This window comes from Chrysemys picta, chromosome 20 (genome assembly GCF_011386835.1).
Source record: "Chrysemys picta bellii isolate R12L10 chromosome 20, ASM1138683v2, whole genome shotgun sequence".
NCBI classification, from domain to species: Eukaryota; Metazoa; Chordata; order Testudines; family Emydidae; genus Chrysemys; species Chrysemys picta.
In genome coordinates, this window is record NC_088810.1 from 4720641 (window position 1) to 4739537 (window position 18897).

At 51.7% G+C, this 18897-nt stretch overlaps 1 protein-coding gene across 1 annotated transcript; it reads left to right on the forward strand.

The window, feature by feature from the left end:
• Positions 1-973: 973 nt before the first annotated feature.
• Positions 974-17619, forward strand: LOC103306786 (sialic acid-binding Ig-like lectin 13). Its single transcript, XM_065574647.1, has 5 exons — positions 974-1013; positions 14440-14844; positions 14984-15304; positions 16783-16836; positions 17276-17619. The coding sequence occupies exons 1-5, from the start codon at positions 974-976 to the stop codon at positions 17617-17619; spliced, it is 1164 nt and encodes a 387-aa protein (XP_065430719.1).
• Positions 17620-18897: the final 1278 nt, after the last annotated feature.

Consider the following 18897-nt stretch of genomic DNA (forward strand, 5'->3'; position numbering starts at 1 on the left):
CAGAAAGGGTTTGTCCAAGTCTGGCTTTCCCAGCACCGGGGCCTGGAGTAGAGACTCCTTCTGTGCACAGAGAGCTCTCCCCCACCCCGTGCTGCTCTGTCCAGATCACTGTGTCCGGCTCGCCCTTCGTACACAGCTCCGTGATGGGATCTGCTAGGGAGCTAAAGCGGGACACAAACCGCTGGCACGGCCCTGCTGCCCCTATAACAGCCTGGGCCTGTGTCTTGGTTTGAGGAATGGGCCAATCTCTGATCGCCTGCACCATGGCTGGCTTGGGCTTTACGCAGCCGCTTCCCACCTTATGATCCTGGTACGACACCTCCGCCATCCCCACCTTTCCCTCTCCAGCTTTGATAGTGAGTCCTGCCTCCCGGAGACAGCCCAGACCCCTCTTCACCTGGGATACAGCCAACCCTCATAGTGAGTAGTTTAAATGCTTTTCTATTTATTTATTTTACCCTGTGCTCACTAAACAGGCTCTGCCTTAGTAAATTCCTTTTTTAAACCTAGTTTTTAATATTATTTAATGTTTTTAAAGGCTTTTTTCTCAACCTCCCCTGATAGTAAATAGTTTACTTGTGTTTTTCTTAGCCACCCTTTATAGTTTTTGGCCATGGGCTTACTAAACAGGCTGGCCTTAGAAAATTCCCTTTTTTGGCTATATGGGTTCTTTTTAAACCTAGTTTTTAATATTAATTAACTTTTTTCTTAAACTAACCCTTTAAAAACAAAATTTCCTTTTTTCTGTAAGTTCTATCTTTCTATTCTTGAATAACCTGCCTTTACCAACCTCTCTCCTTACTCAATCACATCCAATAACCTTTCTTTCCTTTTTTTCTCTAAACCTTACCAACACTTTTTTTCATCTTTATACTCTCTCACTCTCTTCTTTCAACCATTTTCTCTCTATGTACCCAAGCACAAACACACACAACACTTCCCCTAGTCAAACACACACACACAAATTTTCAAAATGGCCGATGGCGCCAAACTTCTGCACCAACAGAAACAGGGTAAGAAGGCAGGACATAAGCCCTAAATGGGATGTGGAAACCTGTCAAAAAATGCATGGTGATGAATGCTATTTAGCGGTATACTACTGATGTAATTGTTAATATTAAACATTGGGATAAACTTGCTGTTAATAAGTACCCCTGTAACAATGTATAGTGTCTAAGATTTTTGGAAAAAAACCTTTAAAGTCATATGGTAATGATGCTTCTCAGCTATTACCTCTGAATAAACTTAAAGCTTAGCACAGCAGAAAAAACATTACATATCTGGTCTTCTGTATAAAAAGGGAAGCTGAGTTACACCACCTCAAGAATGTAATGACTGAACAGTGGGATAATTTCCCCTAAACCCTTAAAGGGTAAAAGCCAATAAACCTGGCCTGCCTATAGAACAAAAAACAGGAAAGTATGGAGGTAATTGCTCTGTTTTGCCTGCAATCAGCAAGGGTATTTGTAAAAGGAAGGGATATTTTAAGCAATAATCTGCCACCCCAAAGGGTTTAGAAACATGTTCTTTTTGTCTTTCAGAAAATCAGGAAAAGCTGGTATCAGCTGACGAGCAACCCAGAATACTGTGAATCTACTGTCATAACAAAGATTGTGTTTTGTGGTTTATGTTTTGTGTTTTGTCTTATGTTGTTTGTCTTGTTGCTAGCATTGTTCTGTATTGTGTTACAAAAAGGAAAATACTGCATTAGGCAGAAAAGGATTAATAAGCATTTTAACTGTATTTACAGAAACCAATGTTGCAGAAGAGCGGAGGTCAAAGAATGCCAGTCTGTTAACAAGGAAACATCCTTACGTGCTAAAGGAAAATTAAAAGACAAAATATGCATAAGACACAAGGTTTATCTGTTGGTGGGAATAGAACAATAAACATAAAAAAAATTGAAAAATAAAGTGAAATAACCAAGGGAAAAAAAGGGTATGTGAAATAATTGGTTTCTTGGGGGGGGGGGGTCAGTAATAATTGGCAAGTCTTTATCAACTTCCAGCATGCAAGCCCAGCTGAATTCACCTGTATGTTGTATAAAATTGTATGTAAGGAAAGAATGGCCATTGCAACATCTTCTCTGATTACTAAAAGGGGCAGTACGGTAAAGGCCCAGTGAAGGTAGAGCTTCCCTAATACTATCTCAGTATGAACTACTGAAGGTTATTGGATTTGCCTGGCAGCCAGGAGGGATGGGTACCCTAAAGAAAAGGCTCCCATTAAATGTATTGAACTGCTTTGGGTAAAACTGGATTAGGAGTTGGAGTACTGGATGCTACTAACATAGAGGCAATGGCAAACAAACTAAGTTATGCTACAGCTGAAATACAAGAATTGGGAAAGTCCATCCGTGCATCCTTATCAACATTAGGAATGGGTCAACAATTATTTTCTAAAATGCTGCCAGTATGGCAAGAGAAAGGTGAAAAGAATTTGTTATTGTTAGCAGGGACTATGGAATCAATACAAGAAAACGTGTCCCTCACATTAGCCTGTACACTGGCCCAAGAAATAAGTCAGCAATTTTGGTCATTCAAATAATCTGGGAAGGCATGCAAGGAAATTTGCCTTTGGAAATGAAAAAGTTGTTGGAAAATGTTACAGAAGGGGAGAGACAAGTAATAGTGTGGTGGAAATTGGTAAATTTTCCCTAAATAAAGATCAAATGGTTCTACAAGCACATGTAGTAACTGTACACCACAGTCTAACTATTGATATATATCCAGTGGTACCTGTGGGAATCCAATTAACCAAAAAATTGGTTGTGTATTACACTGATCATCATTCCTCGGCATATAAAGAAAACCAACAATGGAAAACCATTGACATGTTTCATTGTGTAGCCTATGAATATTTGGGATATGTGTGTGAGGATCAAAATTTACAAGAAAGAGATAAATGTTTCTATGTTAAAGACAAAGGAACTCAAAGATGTATAAATATATTCGCTGAACAAAAGTCAGCTGTTGTATATGCAGGAAGGGGATGTGTTTGTGTTAGAAGTCATTGTCCAATGGTGGTAGTAGACGATAAGGAATTGTATTTTATGACTTATTTAGTTAATTGATGTTCAGAGGACCAGGGGCAAACTAATTTCGGGGGCCCCTTCCATGAAATAAAGTTGCAATACTATAGAATATTATATTCTCGTGGGGGCCCCTGCGGGGCCTGGGGCAAATTGCCCCACTTGCCCCCACCCACCCCCGGGCGGCCCTGACCTTAGGTATTATTATGACCATGATCAGAAAATTGTTAATCCATTCTCTATTACATTTGCATTTACAAAATATTGCAAAGAAAGAAAAACAAATACACATTGAAGTACAACATGATAATACAGACATCACTCATGTACTAAAAACTATTGCAAATGCAGGACAACACTCCTGGTAGGAAACACTATTAAGGTGGTCACCTGCAACTGGTATGCTAAATATCATGATTCACCCCATTGTGGTGATCATTGGAATCCAGTTGGCTTTATTAGTGAGCATAATAGCCTTGGCTTGCTGGATGAAGACAACTGTTTGTAGACTATAGGAAGCTGCATGCAAAGTCAAATAAGGCCCTTGTTAATTATACCCAGGAGGAAAGCCCAAGGGGACTGTAAGGAAAAAGCCTTGAGCCCTAGGAACTGGGTAAAGGTGGGTGCCCCTATAGTGTGTGAGTAACAGACAATTTTGTGTGGGTAACACTCCCACTGGACAGAACCGGCTGGCTCCCAAGATGACTTGTCCTCAGGGCCACTGGTTCCTAAGTTCCATAATGTCCAGGCCATTGTCCGGGGTCCCGGCTGCCAGGTGAGGTCACACCTGACCCTCTGGAACCGGAATCCCCCTCTTCCACCACCTCGTTACACATACAGCACACAGGGAAACTGAGGCACATACAGTATTCATGCAGAACACTCACAAAATCCCCCACTTTGTCATAGGTTGTGTTTAAAATAAAAATTTTGTGCAAATGTTCCATTTTCTAAAAACTAATAATGAGATTTTTTGGTTTTTAGAAAGGTTTCACAGAGCTCTTGGCCGTTTAAAACTAATGATCACTAGAAAAAATTCACTGTCTAGGACGTTGTCACAAAAAATATCCCACATTTTTCAATTCCCACCCCCTCTCCTCCACCTGCCATATTTTAAAATATACTGGTAATTAACCCTTGCCCTCCCATATCAGTAAGAAATGGACCCCAGTCCCCATGATCTCCATGTTATCAGCCATGTCAGGTTTCGATCTCGACCTGGCGGTTCCAAGATTTCCCAGTCAATCTCTTTTTTTCCTGCACCTGAACCTGGTAATTCCCAAGACCCAGGAAAAACACACAAATCAAATACTGAGCTCAATACAATGCACAAAGATCCCTTGCTCAGCACTGAGATGCGGCCGCATCTGGAGTGGGGTGTGGGGGCTGTTTATAGAAGGATCCTTTGCCCGGCTGGCGCAGAAATGCAGCCACCTCCAGGTAGGGCATCTGTTTAACAGCCACTGAGGGAAACCTCCTGGGCAGCTAATTAAAAAGAGTCTGAAACCAAATGAGGATTAACCAGAGGCAGAACGTAACAAACCAAACTAGGGGCCAGCCCGGACACTGGGGTTCCTGCCCCGGCTCTCACCCGAAGGACCAGGGGTCTGCCCTGATCCGCATGGATTCAGTGCAGAAAGCTCTAACCCACTAGACCCGGCAGCCACAGTCCCAGCAGGAATCTGCCCCGGGCTCACCCCTTCCGCCATTGGCTGGGGACCTATGTCCATGCGGCCGCACCCCAGTGTTCAATGGGACCCTCTCCCCTGCTCTCCGCGGCTTTTGCCCAGCCACGAACAGGGGCCGACCGGCTGGAGGTGGAGCAAACTCACCAACTGGAATCTTCCTGTTGTGGAAGATCCGCTCAGCAACCAGCTTCCCACCACAGCCGCCATGGCCCGCATATGGGGGACAGAGCTGACATGCCACTGGCCTGGGGCAGAGCGGGCCTGGGTCTGGCTGGGGTGGGAGACTTAGGAGGACCCGGACATCGGGGCTGGTCCCAATGCCCCTAGGGGGCGCTGTGTTTCTTTTAGTTCTAGGTTTCCCCCAAGCCCTTCTGTATCTCAGCACCGGGCAAGGAGTCCTTGTATAAACAGCCTGTGCACTCCACCTTAGAGGCAGCCACATCTCAGCACTGGGGAGAGGTCCCTGTGTAAACAGCCCCCAAAGACCCAGGCCAGATTCAGCTGCGTCTCAGCTCTTAAGTCGAAGGATGGAGTCTGTGGTGGTCCGTGGGATCCAGCTGCTTCTCCTGATCCAGCCGATGACCCGGGTCCCATCACAAGGGAATCCCCAGACTCAGTGAACCAGGACCTGGGAGACAATTGAGGAACCGAGAGACAGAAAACAAACGTCTGTGCTCAATGGTGCCTACTGGCATCTGCCCTGCTGAGAGACCCTAGAGGGGAAGGCCCCAGGTTCCATTCCTACGCCCCAGACCCAGCCAGTGCCCCCTACAGTGAAAAAGCCCTATGCGCCATTCCCCCTACCCCTGGCCAGCTCCCAGCGGGGGTCCAGAAGCCGACTGTCTGTGGATGCTGCCTGTGTCTGTGACAATCTCCCTCTTGAGTCAAAGGCACCGAGATCTCCAGCCACTTGAACCAGCTTCAGCAAGACATCCTAGGGCCAGATTCACAAGCTGACTTCCCCTTCCTGTCTTGAAATCTCACATCTCACCGCAGCCCTCGCTCTGACACTTGCAACCGCTCCATCCCAGGCAGATCTCCACACTCACCTGACTCTGCCCATTGGAGTCGGGATTCACTAGCCGTCGTAACCAGGCATCTGCTGTTCCAGTGTGCTGTTCCTGGCCCCCCCACCCAAGAGGTGGATGCATCTCAGCTCCCAGTGAGCAACCCCTGGGCAGAGTCGCTGTGTGGCTGTTCCCCAGCTGCCCCGCCTGGAGGTGGCTGCATCTCAGCTCAGGGTGAGTGATTAGAGTCTGCAGCATGTACAATATGATAAGAGGTGTGAGCTGCTAGCATTCAAATATTATTGTGTGACTTGAAAAAGCAGTAATAAAGGGATAGAGCTGGGATCGGGGGCAGGAGCCCAACCTCCTGTGTTCTATCCCTGGCTCTGGGAAGGGAGTGGGGTCTAGTGGTCAGAGCAGTGGATCTGGGAGCCAGGACTCCTGGGTTCTGTCCCTGGCTCTGGGAGGGGAGCAGGGTCTAGTGGGTTACAATGGGGAGTAGAGGCAAGGACTCACGACTCCTGAGCTCTATCCCAGCTCTGGGAGGAGAGTGAGGTGTAGAAGGGCTCAAAGCCCAGACTCCTGGGTTCTATTTCCAGCCCCACAAGCAATATGCAGCCTCCCCCATTGCAGGGAAATCGCAGGCAGCCCCAGCCACTGGGAGGGGAAGTGGGCAGGATGCTGGTGCTGTGGTTTCTGAGAGAGCATCTTCCTCCAACCCCCTCCTGTCCACACCCACTTCTACTTTCACATTCCCGTGCATGCCGCTTCCCCAGGCTCCGGGTCACAAACCCTGGGGAACCCGGGCTGCAGGGTCGGAGAACCAGGTGCCAGGCCCCCCTCTGCAGGTCTAGGGGTAAGTGGAACTAGGGTGGGGGAGGGAGCTGGACGGTCTATGGAGACTGGGGTGTCCCTCAATCCCGACGCGCAGCCCCTTCCCATCCCAGCCCTCGGCTCCCTGCCCCCACAGCTCTGCCGGTGCCCCTCAAGCCCGAGCAGGGTCCCGCCCCAGGGCTCCACCACCATGGGGACCACACTGGAGGCGTCGGCTCAGGGGGCCACGTACAACCTCATATCTCAGCCGCCTTCCCAAGAATGCCTGAAGGCAGCAGAGGGATGGTGGGAAATTGAACTGCTGGGCGTTTCCCCCTTCCTGATGGGGATGGTTTTGGGGGGCAGGGAGTGCAGGCATTGCAGAGGGCAGCCCCGCAGGGATGGGGATTGAGGCTGGATCTCTCATGGCCGGCCTCAGGACAGCAGGGCCCGTCCCACACTGCTCTGGCAGGGGATGGTTCATGGGCCACAGGGCATCCAGGCTGAGACCCGCCCATCTCACTGCATTAGTGACCGGCCCCAAGGCTGCAGAACTCCAGCCTTGAACCCCACCTCTGATTGGCTGCCCTGACCACTTGCCCCACCTCCTGGAGAAGGGCAGCCAATTAGGGTGCTGCAGGAGGGAGGCAGCTCCCCCCTCAGGAGCTGAGAAGAGTTTTTAGGTGTAACCCTTCTGCCCATCTAAGTTGGAAGCAACAAGGGCCGGGTTCTGTATCTAGGTGTTCCATTTCAATAACGCAATGCAAAACCGGCTCGAGCCCCCACCCAGTGACCTGGGACAATTACATACCACCCCCTGGGCGCCTCTAAGAGGCAATACTTCCCCTCTCGCAAGCACAGAGTCTGAGTGTAACAGAAAATGTTTAATAACATGAGGTAAACAACATCAGCGTTAAATTGGAAAAACACCACAAACAGGCTTCATGAGCAAAAAAAACTCACCCCAGCAAATTGGGCTGTGTCCTTTCCCTTGGGTTCTTGAAACCAGCAACCCAAGGATCACCAAAGTCCCAAAAGTCCAACAACCCCCCAAAGTCTCTTGGGTCCAGCAACCCAAGGATCACCAAAGTCCCCAAAGTCCAACAACCCCCCAAAGTCTCTGTCCCTGGTCAGTGCAGCCCCAGAGTTCAAGCGGGGGGGGGGGAGGCACACAGGGTGTTAAGGGGCACCTTACGTGATCCAAGGCCGACCGGCTGCCTCTCCGTGGGTTCCGCCGCAGCCTTCTCCACGAGCCGCTCCACTCCACCAGCTGTCCCATGAGCCGCTCCCGCCGTCCACGAGCTGCTCTGGCAGCTGCTCCGCTCTGCTCACCGACCTGTGAGCCACTCAGCTCTGCTCCACTTCAGCCGTTCCTTGGGCCGCTCCCACAAGGCTCCGCTCTGCTCTGCTCGCTGCTTCTCCAGCCGCTCCACCCTGCTCACCGACCTGTGAGTCGCTCAGCTCCGCTCCGCTCCAACCGTCCCCATGAGGCTCCACTCTGCTAGCTGCTTCGCCAGCCGCTTAGCAATATAGCTTCAGGCTCCCCCACTAGTTAACACAGCACTCAGTGATCTCAGCTCTTTTGTGATTTCAGCTCATAGTAGTAGGGGAGCCCCAGTGCTAGTGCACCAGTGGCCCAAAGTGAATTCAGCTCAGCAGTCTGTAATTAGACTTCTAATGGAATCAAAGTTAGCTCTGACATTCAACAGTGGAGAGAGGAGATAGTGCAATTGGTGTTTCAACCCCTCGGGGAGGGGCCATACCATCAGGTACAAATACCTGTCCCCATCCTCTCTCTATTCACTGGGTTTTGTAACCCATGCCCCTTGTCAAGCAAGTGCTACTTAGGTAATGGTGATGGACTCACTCAGTCCTTCTGTCATACAACAGGTTCACTGCCCTTGATTCACAGAATCAGGGTAACAAAACTTTATTCTTCCTGCCCCAATAACAAAGAAACTGGGGATCCCACACCAGCCAAAGTAACCACTTTGAGTTGCTGTTGTTTCATGCCAGGCGAGTGGGTGTGCCTATGCAAACAAGATCAGCCCCTGGAGTTCTTTTCCACACTCGCCATAATTCACCACCAGATGTCAGGGTAGAGCTCATCCTGACTCTGCTTACATAGGTATGGGAGGGAAAGGGGGGAGCGGCCTGTACCATTTTCATGGGGGTGCGAGGAGCCATTGCCCTGTACCATTTGCACAGAAAAGTAATTGGGAGGTGGGGAGTGGCTCATACCATCATAAAAAGAAAGGAGGTGTGAGGAGTGAGTAGTCCACACCATTTTCATAGGGGAGGAGGGGAGACCAGTGAGTCGCCCATACCATTCTGACAGTAGTGGACGGGGGACCGGGGAAGGAGTGAGTGGCCCATACCATTCTCATGGGTAAGGAAGGGGTAAGAGGGAACGGCCCAAATCATATTAACAGGTGAGAAGGGGGGAAGGTGTGAGGAGAGTCCCAGCAGCAGGAGGAGCAGTGTGGAGTGGGGGTGGGGGAGACAGCTGTGGGGCAGGGAGGGCAGGATTATTGCCCCACCCTGGCTGCAGAGGGGGGGAGCCATCAGCTCTCTGCATTCCCCCTCCCCCCTCCCGGGACGCTTTACCCACATCCAGGCCATCTGTCTCAACTGGATCCCAGCAGAACCGAGCCACTCACCGTGTGGGGGGCGACACCAGCACCGGTGGGGGGGGGGGGTGAGCCAACGGGCCGCAAACAAAAGGGCTTGCAAAGACACAAATCTGTGTATTTTAAAAGCCAATCTCAGGATTCTTATACCAAACCTTGGGATTTATTAGTGAATATTGGGAGGAAGAGGGGAGTTGTCATCACATTAAATCTCAAGATTTTTTATTGAATCCTAGAATCACAGACCCTAAGTGGAGCACCTTCCATTTGTCCTTGATGAATTTCATTGTGTCGTCTACAGCCCAGTTCTGCAATTTATCGAGGTTCTTCTGAATTTTAGCTCTATCCTCCAAAGTGTTGGCAACCCCCCCAGCTTTCTGTCATCTGCAGATCTGATCAGTCTGCTCCCTAGTCTTACATCCAGGTCATTGATAAAGATGTTAAACAGCACAGGACCCAGAACAGATCCCTGTGGAGCCCCACTTGGGACCTCCCTCCAGTCCAATATTGTTTTATTAACAGTTACTCATTGTTTGCAGTTGTTTAACCAGTTATGTATCCACTTAATGGTAATGGACCCACATTTCTCCATAAGAACAGCCATTCTGGGTTAGAACAAAGGTCCATCTAGCTCAGTATCTTGTCTTTCAACAGTAGCCAATGCCACATGCCTCAGAGGGAATGAACAGAACAGGTAATCATCAAGTGATCCGTCCCCTGTCTCCCATTCCCGCTTCTGGCAAACAGAGGCTAAGGACACCATCCCTCTCCATCATGGCTAATAGCCATTGATGGATTTTGTTACCAGCTTTGCCTCTGACTTTTGGGTACTTTGGGGTACACTCATTTATTAGGGTTACTCTTCTGGGTTGGAGGGTCTGTATTTCTATGGAGCTCTACTTCTCCCTGCTGCAAGTCCCCTCCCAATGGAGCTGTCCTGCAGGACCTAGGCTCCCCAGGGCTGGGTTCTTCCAGGCCCAGAATCAGATGAACACCCACCCACACACACACATACACTTTAGCAGAGCGTGTCTGAGAGGAACAGGTTAATCAGAACTCCCAAGCTGACCCCTTATATGTCCCTGGACTCAGCTGATTGGATCGAGCAGCATCTCCAAGCTGTCACCCTTGTATGTCCCACGTTCAGCATGTGCCAATCCCCACTGTAACGTTACAATTGTTCTGGTAGTAACCCACGTGATGAGCAAACCCCACAGGATTTTTGGGTGATGAAGGGATCTTTTAGCTTAGGTATGAGGAGCGTTGCTACAGAACGAATGAGGAAACCAAAAAACACCCACGGGGTGGGGGAGGGGAGAGAGAGAGAGAGAAGCAACCAGTTTAATCATGAAAGTTATTTATTGGCAGGAAATAACCATTGCGGAGGCAAACCAAAAAAAAAACAGATTTAATATTAAATCTAACTTAAATTTGATTGTAAAAGTCAGGTTTACAAAACTATAACTGATCACACAAGTCAGGGTCAGAAGGCAAAACCTAGAGAGAGAGAGAGAGAGAGATGGGTTCTCACCGCTCCATGAAGCTTGACTCAATCAGGGGTCCCAGGTGATGGTGGTAGCTCAGGGTCCTGAGTGCTGGAGTCAGGCAGAGCCCCCAGCATGATCAGTCAGGAGAAGATGGAACTGATGCAGCTGTTGGATCCAGGCATCAGAACACTGACTGGAGTGTGGGTCGGGGTTTTTGTAAAGAAAGAATAATGGTTCAAGGGAAAACACTAGATTTGTTTGTGTGTAAACACGCGAGAATACCAAATTTGTTTTGTTCAAGCTAGACATGTGAGCTGATCATTCCTGGCTTTGGGTGGTATTCCTTGGAGGGAGCTCATAATGTATTTCACTATTTTCGATACCAATAAAGGATTCATTACTAGAATTGGTCTGATAACTGCTGAGCTGGGTGTGTTCAGGTGTGGGCTCATTAACATCTGGAGCAGAGATCCCCCATCATGCATTGCTTCCCTGCTTTTCTGGTCCCAGAGTTCAGTGCGGTTCTTGCCTGGCAATCTCTGTTCTCCATTCTGTAAGCTAATGGAGATACCTCCCTGTCCCATCTTCGATTCAAATGAGGCTAGGGGAGTTTCCTTATTTCTGTCATTGTTGTCACAGGGGTTGAGGTGTGTCTCCCACTGGCTTTCCATTGCTTTTTGTAAGTCTTTCTTCTGATGCAGGTTTGATTCAAGCAGAGGCTGGGGGGCCTTCTGTCTTTCATGAGTCAGACAGGCTGGGTACTGCACTCTGGTTCCCCAAGAACACAGAGCTGCTAGGTAATAACCTATCCTCCATGAATTTATCCAGTTCTTTTTCAACCCTGTTATAGTTTTGGCCTTCACAACATCCTCTGGCAAAGAGTTCCACAGGTTGACTGTGCGTTGTGTGAAGAAATACTTCCTTTTGTTTGTTTTAAACCTGCTGCCCATTAATTTCATTTGGGGACTCCTAGTTCTTGTGTTATGGGAAGAAGTAAATAACACTTCCTTATTTTCTCCACACCTGTCATGATCTTATAGATCTTTATCATATCCCCGCTTAGTGATCTCTTTTCCAAGCTGAACAGTCCCAGTCTTATTAATCTCTCCTCATATGGAAGCTGTTCCATACCCCTCATCATTTTTGTTGCCCTTTTCTGAACCTTTTCCAATTCCAATTTGAGATAGGGCCACCAGAACTGCACGCAGTATTGAAGGTGGGGGTGTACCATGGATTTATATAAAGGCAATATGATATTTTCTGTCTTATGAACTATCCCTTTCTTAATGATTCCCAACATTGTGTTCAGTTTTTTGATGGCCGCTGCACATTGAATGGGCGTTTTCAGCGAACTATCCACAATGACTCCAAGATAACATAAGAACATAAAAAGATAAGGATGGCCAGACTGGGTCAGACCAATGGTCCATCTAGACCAGTATTCTGTCTACCGACAGTGGCCAATGCCAGGTGCCCCAGATGGAGTGAATCTAACAGGTAATGAACAAATGATCTCTCTCCTGCCATTCATCTCCACCCTCTGACAAACAGATGCTAGGGACACCATTCCTTACCCATCATGGCTAATAGCCATTAATGGACTTAACCTCCATGAATATATCTAGTTCTCCTTTAAACCCTGTTATAGTCTTCCTTGAGTGGTAGTACCTCATTTTATAGCTATAGTTGGGATTATGTTTTCCAATGTGCATTACTTTGCATTTATTAACATTGAATTTATCTGCCATTTTGTTGCCCAGTTCACCCAGTTTTGTGAGATCCTTTGTAACTCTTTGCTGTCAGCTTTCAACTTAACTATCTTGAGTACGTTTGTATCATCTGCAAGTTTTGCCACCTCACTGTTGACCCCTTTTTCCAGATCGTTTACGAATATGTTGAATAACACTGGTCGCAATACAGACCCTGGGGGACACCACTATTTACCTCCCTCCACTGTAAAAATTGACCATTTATTCCTATCCTTTAACTATCTTTAACCAGTTACTGATCCAGGAAAGGACCTTCCCACTTATCCCATGAAAGCTTACTTTGCTTAAGAGCCTTTCAGGAGGGATGTTTGCAAAGGCTTTCTGAAAATTTAAGAACATAGACTGGGTCACCCTTGCCCACATGCTGTTGACTCCCTCAAAAAATTCTAATAGATTGGTGAGGCATGATTTCCCTTTACAGAAACCATGTTGACTCTTCTCCAACAAATTGTATTCATTATGCATCTGATAATTCTGTTCTTTACTGTAGTTTCAAACAGTTTGCCCAGCTCTGAAGTTAGGCTTAGTGGCCTCTAATTGCTGGAATCACCTCCAGAGCCTTCTTTAAGAATTGGGGTCACATTAGCTATCCTCCAGTCATCTGGCACAGAAGCTGATTTAAATGATAGGTTACATATGACAGTAAGTAGTTCTGCAATCTTACATTTGAGTTCCTTCAGAAGCCTTCTCCAGCTTATGTAGGAGAAAGTCATGTTGGACTCTGTCAAAAGCCTTGCTGAAGTCCAGTTTTATTATTTCCACTTCTTTCTCCCTGCCAGCAACCAGTTACCTCGTCAAAGAAGGAAATCAAGCTGGTTTGGAAAGATTTGTTCTTGGTGAATCCATGCTGGTGATCACCCTTTCGTCCTCACAAATTGAAGGTTTTATATATTGCTCTAGTAGCTTTCCATTTGTCGAGGTCAGGCTGACTGTTCTATAGTTCCCCGGCTCCTCCTTTTTCCCCTTTTAAAGATGGCCACTCTGTTAGCCCTTCTCCCGTCTTCTGGGACCTCTCCTGGCAGCCATCAGTTTGCAAATATTATTGCCAGTGGCTCCAAGATTTCTTGAACAGTGTCATGCCCCACTGATTTGAATTCATTTAAATTGGTCGGAACATCTCTGACGTGTTATTTACTTATCCCGATCTGCAGCCCGTCCCCTTTGTTGTCTGTGGTAACTTCAGTGGTCACCCGCTCACATGTTAATTTTTGTGGGAAGACTGAAACAAAGCAGGCCTTCCGATGATCTTCTGATACCAGCTCGGGATTTTCTGGCATATCTTTTGATTCTTAGAGAAAATCTCTCTTTTTTGGTGTGTGCCAATTTAAGGATTCTTTTAGCCCACGGTCTCTCAGGACTGTCTGGTGAATTGGGGATTTGGGGGCGGGGGTCACTGCGCTGCCAGAAGTCCCAGATCAGCCCCCTGCAGAGCCCAGCAGTACTGATGGTCCCCCAGGCAGATCTGTCCTCCCCAAACAACCTCTGCTCTTACACTTCCCACCCACCCCGTCTGTCTCTAGGTCTGTCCCAGGCCAAACCCCAGCCATGGGCAGAGCCCTGCTACCACAGCAGGATTCAAGAGAGTGGGAGCTCCGGGCTCAGGGCACCCCCTGGAGAGGAGGGGGTCCTGCCACACTGAGGGTCCTGATCCTCGCCCTGCTCTGGAGGGGTAAGTAAGCAGCACCTGCAGCCCCAGTGCAGGGGGAAGGGCAGAACTTCGCTGAGCGGTGCCAGGACTGTCACAGAGTTTGGAAGGGAGACTGGCCAGAGGGGGAGGGGAGCCCAGTGCCCCACTGTGGTGCTAGGGGGGCACTGAGTGACAGGGAGCAGGCAGGGGGCTTGATGGAGGGAGGAATGGAAACTAAATGGAGTGAGAATTGCTCAAAGACCCAGGGCTGGGCTCGCAGGGGGCTGCACGTCTGGAGTGAGGGGCACCGGCAGAGCTGTCGGGGAAGCTCAGGGTTGGTCTCTGCTCTCTATGGGTCCCACTTCAATCCCTGTCTGTCCCCTGCAGGGTCCCTGTCCCTGGAGTCTGGTTATTCCCTCATGGTGCTGCAGTCGGTGTCCGTGCAGGAGGGTCTCTGTGTTCTCATCCCCTGCAATTTCATGTACCCAGCCTCGTATGACACCAACAATTCCCGACACCAGCTTTACAGATACTGGTTCAAGGATCCAGTCGATGTGCACAATGATCCGCCTGTGGCCAGCAATGACCCCAGCCGGAACGTGTCGCAAGACACCCAGGGCCGGTTCCGGCTGACGGGGGATCCGGCGCCCGGCGACTGCTCCCTGCAAATCAGCAACGCCCGAAGGACGGATGCAGGGAGATATTTCCTTAGAGTCGAGAAAGGAGACTTTAAATACACTTACCGCACCAATAACGATCACACTTTCCCTATCCTAGAGATCTCCGTGACACGTAAGAGCAGCCGCAGTCACCACTCATCGGTCCCCCTAAGCCAGTCAGTCCCCGCCCTGGGGCCAGATTGGAGCGGCGCCCCTAGAGGGGAAAGGCCCCATGTCCCCGAGTGATTCTCTCCCCTCTTGACATGTCTCAGGGCTGATGGAGGAGCCAGAGATCGAGATCTCGCCAGTGTGGGGGCTGCCAGGGACGCTGCTGGCTTGGGAGCCAGTAAATGTGACCTGCACGGCCCCCGGGCGCTGCTCTGGGACCCCTCCCCGAGTCACCTGGACGGGGCTGTTCAGCGACACAGCCCGGAACGTCTCAGCCCAGCTGGCAAACGGCACTTGGGCCCACAGCTCTGAGCTCCGCTTCACGCCCACCCCAGGGGACGATGGCAAAGAGCTCATCTGCACCGTCACCTACAGCCCACCACAGGGACCTTCCACCAGCAGAAGAATCCGGCTCCACGTCGACTGTGAGTGACCCACTAGCCCCTCGACGCCGGCCCCCAGCTCCCTATGCTGGGTTCCCCACCCCTGGGCTATCCCAGCCCTGCTCTCCAGCCCCTCCCCAACCCTGCACTGTGCTGGGATCCCCACCCCCCACCATGCAGCCTCAACCAATTCTACTCCAGGCCCCTTCCCTCCACACCGTGCAACCCCTTCTCCCTTGGGATCTTCACCCTTCCTGCCCCCCTTAGCTATAGCTCCCCTCTCTACCCCCGACCTGCCCTGCCCCCAGAATCCTCCTGTGCTGCTATCCACACACTCCACTCCAATCCCACCTTGTTGCGATTTCTCCTCACACCAACCACCCCAGTTCCCCCTGAGATTCCCCCACACTGTCCCACTGCGTCTCCTCCACCCCCTCCCCTTTCTGCCGGGATCGGTGGATGCTCTATATGGGGCAGAGTGTTATTGGGACTCAGTCACTGTCCAGCACTAAACACACTCCGGGGTCGGTGCCCAGAGACCTCGGCCCGCCCTGCCCTAGGGCAACCCCCCATTAAATGGCTTGTGACCCTAACGCTGCAGATCCAGGGTAGAGGGGAAATCAGCGGCCGTCTTTGCGAGGTGAAGGATCAAATCAGGCATCAGTGTAAGGATGGCCCTTGTTCCCTTCAGCTGGAGGGAGCTTTAGAAGGAACCCGCCCCCCCAGTCCCCCGCCCATGTCTGAGCCCAGGCTCCAGCCCAACCCCGAATGTCTACACAGACCTTGGAGGAAACGTCCGCACTGCAATCGAAGACCCACAGCCCGAGCCTCCCGAGTCCAACCCAACGGACCCAGGCTCTGAGTTCCGGGTGTTGCTTTTCCCCACCCCTCTGGGTGCAGCCGGGTAGCCAAGCAGCAAAATACCCAGTCCTGGCCAGTCAAGCTCGGGGGCGAAAGGAGAGGGCTGGGGAGAGATGAACCGAGGGAGGAAAGCAAAGGACGCATGACGGGGGTGTCTGATGTCCCTGGTGGTGGCTGGGTCTGGGGTGGGGGTGTGAGTGGGGTTATTTAGACCCCTGGCTCTGTCCCCCCCTTGGGAGGACACGTTTGAGGAGCAGGACGCTGAATGCCCGGGCGCCCGGCAGACAGTGGCACCGAGATGGTGAGGCTCGCTCCAGTACCCAGGCTGGAGCAGCTCGGCCTCTCGTTAGTGCCTCTGCCAATTAGGCTGAATTTTGACCCACTGGTTTTGGTCCCTTGGGTTTCAATTCCCCATGGTTCTGGTTCCCTGGCGCGGCCCTAACCCGGCCCCTGGGTTCTGTGCGGCGCCTCTTGGGTGGGGCTCAGTCGGGTCTGTCACTTCCCTTTCCCGCCCACGGGTCTTGTTCACTTCAGGGACTTTCCCATCCCCCAGCTGAGCTCACAGCGAGGGTCCATGTCTAGGTTCAGTGATCACTAGTGACCCCTCCCCCGCAGTGCTCTCCAGCCCCCTGATCCCCCCTGTCTGGTTTGTGTTACAGACCCACCCGGGCCCCCCAACATCACTGGGAAACTGACCAGGAACGGACGCCCTGGTGAGAGGCCGCTCTGTGAGCCCCGGGAATCAGCGAGTGCCTCCTAGTCACGCTCTGCCCGCGCTCAGGCCAGGCGCCAGGATCAGCCAGGCCAGACTGCTCCATGCCCGGAGGGGAGAGCCCGAGGAAGCTGCACGGCTGTGGGGAGGGTGGTGGGGAGAGCGGGCCCGGTTCCCTCAGTCTCCAGACCCCCAGACAGAATTAAGGGGGCGCTGGGCAGTGGGAAGGAAATGGGTTAGGGACTGATTTCTGCAACGGAAACCTGCTGCCATGGAATGGCACCGAGATTGTTCACCCACCACAGAGGGGCCATGTCTCAGCGCTGGGTGAGGCGTCCCTGTATAAACAGCCCCCAGGTCCCACCCCAGTGGTGGCTGCATCTCAGCTCCTTAGTGGGGGATCTCTGGGGGGATCAAACCCACCTGCTCGTTTCTTCCAGTGCCAGATGTGTGGGGAGCTGAGGGCAACGTCGTGTCTCTGGAGACCCAAGAGGGCGACTCCCTGAACCTGAGCTGTGAGGCTTTGAGCAGACCAGAGTTCAACCTGAGTTGGGCCAAGGGGAACGAGTCCCTCAGCCCCGGCCAGGGAGGGGCCGGGCACCTGGAGCTGCCGAATCTCAGCAGAGGAGACGCTGGGGAGTATTGGTGCTGGGTGAAGAATTCCTACGGGTTGGCCAGCCGGGTCCTGCGTGTGGACGTGCAGTGTAAGGCAGTAGGGGGCGCTGTGCCACACAGAGGGGCCTTAGTGGAGGGTATTGGGCTGCAGGGGGCAGGTGGTCAGTAAGGGGCGCTGTGCTGCAGGGGGTGGGCTGGGGGTCAGTAGAGGGTGCTGTGCTGCAGGGGGCAGGTGGGGGATCCACGGGGGGTGCTGGGTGAGGGGGGGCCGAGCCGTCGAGGGTGCCTGCCCCATGGAGGAGAATCAGCTGCGGCTGGAGCTACCCAACATGATGGCCGAGGACGGGGGGCTGTACGGGTGCTGGGCCCAGAGAGAGAAGAGCTCCGCCCAGGGGACGTTCCAGCTGCTCATCGAGTGTGAGTGGGGTTAACCCCAAGACGCTGACACTGGAGAGTAGCAGTGTTCATCCGTGGGACTCCTCGCCACTGAGTCCTAGCAGGTGTCACAGGTGCCTGGCCCCTTTAAACAGAGACAGTGCATACCGCCTCCCCGCCGCCCACCATGCCATAGTTAATTAGCTGCTTCGAGGGCAGCCCCAAGGGGGGCAGCTGAGGCTTGAACCAACTCCTGGTCTCTCTAGGAGGGCCATGAGCGCCCCGACTGAGGGCAGAGAAGCTGGAGGGTTGGTGCGAAGCACTGCTGGCCGAGAATGGGGCCAGATCAGCACCCAGGGGCTGGCCAAAGGGATGTCCCAGGGCAGAAGAACCCACAGGACTCCCTGCCACTGGATATTAGCAGGTTAATCTGTGGGATTCCCTGCCACTGGGTGTGAATGGGGTTAACCTATGGGACTCCCTACCACTGGTTTTTTCTCTCTCTGACTATTGTCGCTGTGTCTCCTGCTCTCCCCAGACAGCCCTCGGCCGGGGACTGGGCTGAACTCGTCCTGCCAGCACCAGGGGACCAGCGTCAGCTGCAGCTGCTCCCTGCGCTCCCACCCCCCACCACGGCTCCAGTGGCAGGTGGACGGGGAGCCCGTGGCTGGGAACAGCAAGCGGGGGGCCCTGCAGGTCAGCTCGTGGGCCCAGGGGGATGAGGCCATCAGCACCCTGAGCTGGACGGGGAGTGGGGACGGGGGACCCCGGATCTTCTGCCTCGGCTCCAACCCCCACGGGACCTACGCCGCCCTGCACTTTGATTTCAGCCCCCCACAGAGAGGTGAGACATTCGGACTCCTGGGTTCTCTCCCCAGCTCAGGGAGGGAGCCAGGACTCCTGGGTTCTCTCCCCAGCCCTGGAAGAAGAGTGGGGTCTGGGTGTTGGAAGCAGGGGAGTTGGGAACCAGGACTCCTAGATACTATCCACAGACCTGGGAGGGGAGTGGGGTCTAGTGGTAAGAGCAGGGGGGCTGGGAGTCAGGACTCCTGGGTTCTCTCCCAGCCATGCT

Bases quoted from the DNA above. Each gene is read 5' to 3' on its own strand.
- LOC103306786 (XM_065574647.1), top strand. From the start codon at position 974: ATGGCCGATGGCGCCAAACTTCTGCACCAACAGAAACAGG. The intron at 1,014-14,439 runs GTAAGAAGGCAG...TGTCCCCTGCAG, and splicing joins TCTGCACCAACAGAAACAGG to GGTCCCTGTCCCTGGAGTCT. The intron at 16,837-17,275 runs GTGAGAGGCCGC...CGTTTCTTCCAG, and splicing joins GACCAGGAACGGACGCCCTG to TGCCAGATGTGTGGGGAGCT.